General features: G+C 28.6%; 1 protein-coding gene across 1 annotated transcript; it reads right to left on the bottom strand.

Annotated features, from left to right (window-relative positions):
- Positions 1-320: 320 nt before the first annotated feature.
- On the bottom strand, positions 321-3,531 carry LOC103848196 (defensin-like protein 250). Its single transcript, XM_033287697.1, has one exon. The coding sequence runs from the start codon at positions 690-692 to the stop codon at positions 429-431; it is 264 nt and encodes an 87-aa protein (XP_033143588.1). The 5' UTR covers positions 693-3,531; the 3' UTR covers positions 321-428.
- Positions 3,532-10,220: the final 6,689 nt, after the last annotated feature.

Raw genomic sequence — 10,220 nt, forward strand, 5'->3', positions numbered from 1 at the left:
AGCGTTACCTCCTTTGATTGAATGCATCGATTGAAAGTTATGCCGCCAGGTCGTGGGAGTGGTTTGGAGGAACATAGATCAACACTACAGATGAGCCGTCTTCAACAAAAGGATGCAGATGAAGATGGAGGCTTATCATTAATACATCTTTGGTTTCCATAACATATATTTTCTAGTCCAACTGTGTACTAACATACATAAATTTTTCAGATATAAAGTTTAGTCTAATTACACAAAAGCCCAACGAATCTCACATCTGGCATAACTAAACTCTGCCACGTGTCAGTTGTAGATATCATTTGTTGAGGAAGCATAAGGAGAAGACCAGAATCGTACTCTATTTTTATTTTTTTGTCAACTCTTACTTTATTATTATAGAAGATATATATGAGAACAATTTGATTTCCGAATCATAAAAATTACAGTATTTAGCTAGGGCAAGGTAAATAACGACAATAGCAGAGACGCTTGTTCTGGGGTTGAGACGTGCAAGTGCAATCGGTTGGACCAAGGTCTCCAACAGAAGCCCATGTTGCTTTTAAGTCATCAAAGCATTGTGTGAAATCTTTTTTGCATGAACCATCAAATGTTTGTTTTCTTGATGGACACCACGGTCTTATTTCCGCAACAATTAGGCTTGGCGCAAGGGAAAACAAGACACAACAAAGCAACAAAACTGCACCCAACTTCATATCCCTCTTTTTTTCTCTTCTTTTGCTTATAGTGTATATCGTTGTAACTTGTAACTTCTTACTTCCTTTTTCTAAGTCAGCACTAATATGCTACGTATATATAATTAATATCTACGCAGAAGCGATATAGCTAGCAATAAATGTTACATGTTAGTTTGACTGTTAAAAATTTTGCGTCTTGGGTTTGGGAAATCCAAAAAGCTACGACTAAAAAGAGAATCCACGATTTACCGAATTTATAATGAATGATGATTATGTACAGATAATTATGTCAATTAGAAAACAAAAGTTTTTAAAGCTAGTCAAGAAAATACAGTTAAAACATTAAATGTTAGTTTGACTCTTAATAATTTTGCATTTTGGGTTTGGGAAATCGAAGAAAGCTAAGACTAAAAAGAGAATCCATGATTTACCAAATCTCTAAGGAATGATGATTATGTAAAGATAACTATCTCAATTAGAAACCAAAAGATTTTAAAAGCTAGTCAAGATAATAAATTTAAAACACTAAATGTTTAAAATTTGTTGATTTTAAGAATCAAGAGATTTGTTAAATTTATAAGGAATTCTAAGGAGTCTATCATATTTAAAAAGTTTACTAGATATTGATCCGCGCTTTTGAATGCGCGGGATTCGTTCTTCCGCATAATCGGATTCAAAAATAATATAACAATATTACTTTAAAAAATATTTTGAAAACAAAGTGAAGCCGATTAGCCTTATCAGACTAATTGTATCTCTTAGTTAACTGAATCCAAGTTGTGCTAATAATCGGATTTGGATCAAAACCATTCAAACCGGTTATAAATGTTGTGACGACACTGGTCAACCATAACATCTAGTTTAGGCCTGGGCGTTCAGGTATTCGGGTCGGATTCGGACAAGTTCCTTTCAGTTCCAGGTCTTTCGGGTTCGGATCCTAAACACTTAGATCCAATAGGTACTTAGAAATTTTCGGTTCGGGTTAGGATCAGTTCTTTTTAGATTCGAGTCGGTTCGGGTCTATAATTAAAATAGCCATAAAATACCTGTAATTTTTCGGGTCCATATTGGATTTGGGTATTTAAGATCTAAAAAAGACATGACATACCCAACTCCATCAAATTTAGTCGATATTTATCATATATATCTAAAATTGTACAAAATAACTTATATGAAACTATTAATAATTAAAATATAACATTTTTAGACTCTAAATTTTATAAGCTTCATATTACTTAAAATTTTTATAAAATAATAACAAATGTTGTTAACAATATATATTTCAACTAAATCATAAAATAATATATATAATAGAACACAAAAAAATCATAGTTTTAGATACACATGTTTTTAAGTCGGGTACAAATCGGTTCTTACCGGGTCGGGTCTATTCGGGTTGGTTCTTTTCGGGTCGGTTCCTTTCGGTTCCGGTTCTTTTGGGTAAAAGAAATTTAGACTCAAAAGGTACTTGTAAATTTTCGGTTCGGTTCTAGGTGGGGTATTTTTGGATCGGTTCCGGTTCGGATTTTCGGGTACAAGTAAAAATGCCCAGGCCTAATCTAGTTCGACCAAATACAAAACATAATTGGTTTAATTTGTATATATAAATAATGTGTATAATTATAAATTTATTTGGACTGCTTACATAAATACTTTGAAGTTTCCTTATAACTGGACTTCTGCATTGTTTTGAAACCCGATCCAGACTCACAGTCGAACCGGTAAACCCGGTGACTAATATGGTTTGGATTTTAGGACAAACCATTATTTAAAAACCCGATAAAACCCGTAAAAACCTTTAAAACATATAATTCGGTTACCGGTTGAATCAGTGGCGGATCCAATAGATAATTTTTTTAAATATTATATTTCTTAATTAATTTATTAAATTATGTTTTGTATTCTAAATAAAAAAAATTAGGTTTTCAGTTTTTTACTATCGCGAATCTCACTTACATTATTTTTGCAGTTTTGGTTTTTATTTGTGAGTTTCATATTTTGATGAAGATTTTACTATGCTAAATTTACAATGTAATAAACAATGATGATGACATAGAAAACAAAAATTAGTTGATATGATTTGGTATTGACAATCTATTACAATCTGATAATTTAGCTTATTTTGGATTTAAATTTAAATTTTATTATTCAGATTAGACATTGAAATACTCATGAAGTTTAAGTCTTGAAATTCTTAATAAATGTTACAAAAAATGTTAAATAGTTTAAATGTTTTTTTATGTGAAATGAAAATAAATAATATCACTAAAGTTCAGTATTTTATATATTAAAAAAACATAAAATATTTCTTATATTTTTTCAATAGGTAATATAATATATAATAAAATTAAATGTATTTATTAATCTGCGGTCGACCCAATAACCTAGTGACTCGAAAAGTTGCTTGGTACTGTGTCTGTGTTGATTTAAAAACATTGGACCTCTAATTTAAAAGACATGTAATTTGCAATATTTTGCAGATTTAATTTTATTTATAAAAAGTGATTTAATAATTTTCTGATTTAACAGGCCCGTAACTATTCTTTCAGATTTAATTTTATTTATAAAAAGTGAATTTGTCGACCTTTAGAATATGTTCCTTTCTAAGCATCATTCAATTAAAAAAAAAATAGCTTATAAACAGATACCTTTCCTTCTATCTATACTATTATTTGCGAAGTAAATTTTTGGAATCTAGCTGTCACGTTAAAGTTAGAACGGTTAATATCGTTTATACCCTTAATAAATTAATTATATAAATTAATCAAAAATAAAAATGAATTTTAAATCTATATGATTAAATAAATGATTAAAATTAATAATAATCAGAATTACCTGTTAATATCGTTTATACCCTTAATGAATTAATTATATAAATTAGTCAAAAATAAAAACGAATTTTAAATATATCTGATTAAATAAATGATTAAAATTAATAATAATTAGAATTACCCTTAATGAATCAATTATATAAATTAGTCAAAAATAAAAACAAATTTTAAATCTATATGATTAAATAAATGATTAAAATTAATAATAATCACAATTATCTAAAATATAAATAATTAAAAATGAATTTCTATAAAACATAAGATAATTCTTAAATATGTTGGGTTTTTATCTGAAAATAATATTCTTTTTCGGAGTTGAACTCTCACGTTAAAAATTAGAGCGGTTGATATCGTTTATATCTTTAATGAATCAATTATATAAATTAGTCGAAAATACAAACGAATTAAAAGTTAGAGCGGTTAATATCGTTAATATCCTTAATGGTCAATTATATAAATTAGTCAAAAATAAAAACGAATTTTAAATCTATCTGATTAAATAAATGATTAAAATTAATAATAATCAGAATTATCTAAAATATAAATAATTAAAAACAAATTTCTATAAAACATAAGATAATTCTTAAATATATTGTGTTTTTATCTGAAAATAATATAATTTTATTACAAAGTATACATTTTAATGTTTGATTTATTTTTTTAAAACATAATTAATAATTTATTATGTTGGTAAAAACACTATGCCCGCATGTGCGGGCAGAATACCTAGTTTAAATTAGTTAACCATCATTTTAGTGAGGTCTCGTGACGTGTCTCTCATATGTGAAGTTTCGAAAAAATTGTTATAATTTGATTGGTCGATTGTTTTTAACTTTTATTTATTTAAATTTGATCTAAAAATTTAAAGTAAGTCTAAAAATATTTAACATCATTTTCCGTATAATCTAAAGAATAACAATTTATGACAACTAATTCTCGAAATTATAGAAAGATTAATAATGTTTTATTTATTATTTTTAATATTTATAAACTATAAACTATAATGAACGAATTTTTATATAAGATAATTATAATAGTTGTATACCCTACTTGATGAATTGTATTCAAATATAATTATGTAATAACTATTATAAATATGGGGAAATTTTATGTTTACCATTTTGATGCTACCACTTTTCATCTTTAACATCACTAAAGAGACATTTTCAAAAATACCATCTTCATTAAGTGGCAAAAGACTCTCATGCATTTGTTCTTTATATATATATAAAATAAATATTTAAAACATCAACTTTAAATTCTAAACCCTAAACTTCAACTCTAAACCCTAAACTATCAACACTAAACCCTAAACTATCAGCCCTAGACCCTAAAAAGTAAACTCTAAACCCTAAACCCTAAAAAGTTAATCCTAAACCCAAAAAAACCAACCCTAAATCCTAAACCCTAAACCTTCAACTCTAAAACCTAAACATAAACCCTAAAAACCTGAAACATCAACTCTAAACCCTAAACCTCAACTCTAAACCCTAAACTTTAACTCTAAAGCCTAAACCCTAAAAAATTAACCCTAAACCCTGAAATATCAACTCTAAACCTAAACTTGCAATTCTAAACCCTAAACCCTAAAACATCAACTCTAAACCCTAAACCTTAAACCTTCAATTCTAAACCCTAAATCCTAAAACATCAACTCTAAACCCTAAACCTTAAACCTTCAATTCTAAACCCTAAACCCTAAAACATCAACTCTAAACCCTAAACCCTAAACCTTAAAACCCTAGAGTTGATGTTTTAGGGTTTAGATTTGAAGTTTAGGGTTTTAGGGTTTAGGGTTCTAATATCAGAAACATATAGGGTTTAGGGTTCATGTCTAGGGTTTAGAGTTTATGTTTTAGGGTTTAGATTTGAAGGTTTAGGGTTTAGAGTTTAGAGTTGATGTCTCGGGGTTTAGGGTTTAGAGTTGATGTTTCATGTTTTAGGGCTTAGAGTTGATGATTTAGGATTTAGAGTTGATGTTTTAAGTTTCGCTTAAGGGTTTACATTTGATGTTTTAGGGTTTAGATTGAAGGTTTCATGGTTTAGGGTTTAGAGTTGATGTTTAAGTTTATATTAAATTTATGTTTTTTTTGTCAAAGTTAATTCAATGATTATAAATGTCTTTTACCCTTCATTAATGATTAGGGTAAAATTGATTAGTGTAATCATGAAAAGTGGTACCTTGAAAATGGTATTTTTGACAATTTCTCTTTAAATATTACAAAATCCAAACATGTTTATTAATATAATTTTTAAATTATTTATCGTTGTTTACAGAATAAATCTATCAGAATTTTAAATTATTTATATAATGTTATAAATTAATAAACCAACTCTAAACCCTAAACCCTAAACCTTCAACTCTAAAACCTAAACATAAACCCTAAAAACTTGAAACATCAACTCTAAACCCTAAACCCTAAATGTTCAACTCTAAACCCTAAACCCTGAACTTCAACTCTAAACCATAAACCCTAAAAAATTAACCCTAAACCCTAAAATATCAACTCTAAACCTAAACCCGCAATTCTAAACCCTAAACTCTAAAACATCAACTCTAAACCCTAAACCTTAAACCTTCAATTCTAAACCCTAAACCCTAAAACATGAACTCTAAACCCTAAACCCTAAACCTTAAAACCCTAGAGTTGATGTTTTAGGGTTTAGATTTGAAGGTTTAGGGTTTTAGGGTTTAGGGTTCAAATATCAGAAACATATAGGTTTTAGGGTTCATGTTTAGGGTTTAGAGTTTATGTTTTAGGGTTTAGATTTGAAGGTTTAGGGTTTAGGGTTTAGAGTTGATGTTTCGGGGTTTAGGGTTTAGAGTTGATGTTTCATGTTTTAGGGCTTAGAGTTAATGATTTAGAATTTAGAGTTGATGTTTTAAGTTTCGCTTTAGGGTTTACATTTGATGTTTTAGGGTTTAGATTGAAGGTTTCATGGTGTAGGGTTTAGAGTTGATGTTTTAAGTTTATATTAAATTTATGTTTTTTTGTTAAAGTTAATTCAAGGGTTATAAATGTCTTTTACCTTTCATTAAAGATTAGGGTAAAATTGACTAGTGTAAACATGAAAAGTGGTACTTTGAAAATGGTATTTTTGGCAATTTCCCTTTAAATATTACAAAATCCAAACATGTTTATTAATATGATTTGTAAATTATTTATCGTTGTTTACAGAATAAATTTATCAGAATTTTAAAATTATTTATATAATGTTATAAATTATTTTAAAAAATATAAATCCTACTATATATTGATTGAGAACTCACATAAGTGATTTTTATTACGTATTGATCATAAATGAACTCTTCAAATTGTAATAATTTGATTGACCGATGATTTTTAATTTTATTTATTATAATTATATCTAAAAGGAAAGGATAATTCAAATAACACTTTCCAAATAATCTAGATAATATTGGAAATAATTATATATGATAACTAATTGTTGAAACTATGAAAGAGTAATAATGCGATCAATTTTCTTATAGTTTTATAAATTACATAAAATAATAAACAAAAATGTTTACTTGAATTGATATAATGATTTTATATTCGTATAGAAAGAATTATATTTGTATATAAAGTATCATAATAACTATTAATGTCTAATAATTCAATGCATGCTTTATAAATCATTTATAAAATTATTTATATTGGCTTATCAGATGTTTTAAATTATTATAAGAGGTTCTAAGTCATTTATAGAAGCTTATACATTAATTTATAAAAAGTATTTTGAAAATTTATCCTCCTCTTACAATATTTTGAATTTTTTCATTTTTAGTAGTAAAATTCCTCAACTATGTTTACTTAGTGTAGAAACCCATAAACTAAAGATTTACTGGTAGTAATGGTAATTATGACCTTTTAGAGTTTAATTCATTAGATAAAGTTAGTTTAGGGGATTTTTCGTTAAATACTTAGTTTGGGGTTTTTACCCAAAACAAATTTAGTTAAGGGGGTTTTAACGTTAAAATTATTTATTCTTTCTTTATTATCTATTATTTAAATCCTTATAGTGGGATTTGTTTTATCAAAAACCAGTTGCAATCAACTGACGATATATCTTCTTTCCTAATATCATGCATATAATATTTAAATATATATATATACCAAGATTTGAGTTACCACTCCATGGGGGATTCTTCTTCTCCGTTTATTTTTGTTCTCTTCCACTCCATGTTGTATCTCTATCTATATTTTTGCATCAGTAGTGATTCAACTAACAAAAAGAGACGACTCTGTTTATCCAGGAACTGATCATCCCTTTCGAAAAACGTAATTCTGTTTTTTATAAAGTTAAATCACTTATCAAGAATATAATATAAGATGTGTATGCTAATCAAGTGCAATTTATTTATTGTGCGTGATCCTCTTCGGTACGTCTGAGAGCCAAAGGTAATCTCAAAGCTTTTTAAAAACTTTGAAACTCATTGACGTTATCCTATCAATTATATAATTTGTTATCTTTTGGGGATTGTTTACATCTTTAAATATTTTTATTAGAATTACCTCTTTTCTGACTCAAGGCTTAGAGAAAGAACCGTAAATCATATTTGCTGTTACAATGAAACCAATGATAATAAATTTCAGGTAATTCAAATCTCTCTTTTATATTTCATGGCTGATTTTTTATTGGGGTTATGCGTGAAATATTTATTTTTTCTCAATTATATTTTTCTGATGTTTTAAGATTAGTGTTAAATGTGATCGTTTGAAGCATAATGCATTCTCAGAACACACTTCCATGATAAACACTTCTATGTAAATTGTGTCAATTATGTTAGTGATTTTGCATCTGAGTATTGTGACTGATGTTCCAAGAGAGAAAGCGTATCATCTCAAACCGAGATTGTTGGGAAATGTAATTGGTTTATATATGTAATTGGATAATGGACATCTAAAGGATACATTTTATTAGATAGTACCAAGCAGTCCTTTTAAACCTTTTGAACTCTAACATTTTGAACTAACATAATAATCATGCTTAATCTATAAGCAGTTCAAAGAGTTATGTATCTAAAGAATACGCTTTATCAGATGTAAATGATACGTTTTATCAGATAGTACCAAGCAGTCCTTTTAAACTCAAACAATGTCATGTTCTGAGTTGTACACAATGTATTGACCTTCTTTTTCCTTGCGGTGTGTATTCAGATAGCAGTAATGAAGTGCAGATATGAAGTAATATCAACCAAAATTAAGAAAAGTCTTTTAAAAGCAGAGATAATCACATGGGCCTCTCTTGAACATGGCAAACAACCTGCAGTTTTGCCAGACCCGAATTTCTTAAACAGGTTTTCTACTTTCTTTTTTATTTTTATTTAGTTTCACCTGATGAGAAATTTGAATCACAAACTCTTGACATTTTAAAATTTATATTATTTGTTTGTGTAATGGTGCAGAGGTTTCAATGAGACCGGCTTATCGTTCTTCCAAGAAAGTAAAGGACTATGACAAGCTTGAAGCTGGAGTGAAGAAGAATAGAAGGATGATAAGCTTGAAGGAGACGCTGCTTTGAACAAGTTCTTCCGTGAGATATATTTGAATTCTGATGAGGATATGAGGAGTGCTAGAGCAAATTATTTGTGAGTATCTATCTATCTATATTCCTATTTAATCTTTCTTCTCTCATGGAGATTACAATGTTTTGGGCATTTTGATTGACTCTTTTGCAGTTTTGCACAATCAACTGGTGGAATCTAATGGGACAGTTCTTTCAATAGATTGGAAAGATGTTGGTGCTAAGAAAATCGAGAGTACTCTTCATGATGATCTGGCGCTCATGACATGAGAAATATGATCTTATATGATGTGTGGGTTTTACCTTAAGGCCTGGTTTCTCTACTTTATGGACTTAAGGTACTTTGTATTTTCCATAACTCATATTGTTTATATGAAACACTGAAATTTTTAATCTAAACGTTCTAATGTTTTTTTTGTTCATATGAACATAGTATAAATATTAAGGTACCTTAAGTCCATAAAGTAGAGAAACCAGACCTTAAAATTAAAAATTCATCGTGTTCGCATAACAGTTACATTACGATACAACAACAACCTTCTTCTTCAGCTATCGAGACCAATCCCTCATGTCCTGATGATCAGAGCCCTAAATCCAATTCCTTCCTTGACTCATCGGATCCTCCAACTTGTAGAATCTGAACGTATAGAACTCAAACAATCTTAATAAGCATTTGCTCTCTTATTAATCTCTCAATGCTTTAGAAAATCACTCAAAACTAAAGGTCTCACACAATCACAAAACTTATAAGTTATGCGACACGCTTGCATCTCCCTTATATATAACTCAAAATTTCAACTCATTAGGTTTAACATATTTGAATATTTCCTAATCCTTTAAACCATAACTCGGTAGGATTAGGTCTCTAACTTGTAATTCAAATTTCCTTTTCTTTCAAGCTTAATCCAACATTCTCCCCCTTAAGCTTGAAGTCAGTTTTCAACACATCTTTCACTCCTATGAGCTCTCTCATTTCCTTAAACTTTGTTCTTCACAGAGGCTTGGTTAGTATATCAGCTCTTTGCAAGACTCAGGCTACATGATGCACTTCGATCATCCCTTTGTCGACACATTCTCGAATAAAGTGATAGCGATGATGAATGTGTTTGCTGCGGCCGTGAAATACATGGTTCTTTGTCAAGGCTATGGCTGATTTATTGTCAATCATGATTGACACCTTCTTGCT

The sequence above is a fragment of the Brassica rapa genome, chromosome A03 (genome assembly GCF_000309985.2).
Source record: "Brassica rapa cultivar Chiifu-401-42 chromosome A03, CAAS_Brap_v3.01, whole genome shotgun sequence".
Lineage (NCBI taxonomy): Eukaryota > Viridiplantae > Streptophyta > Magnoliopsida > Brassicales > Brassicaceae > Brassica > Brassica rapa.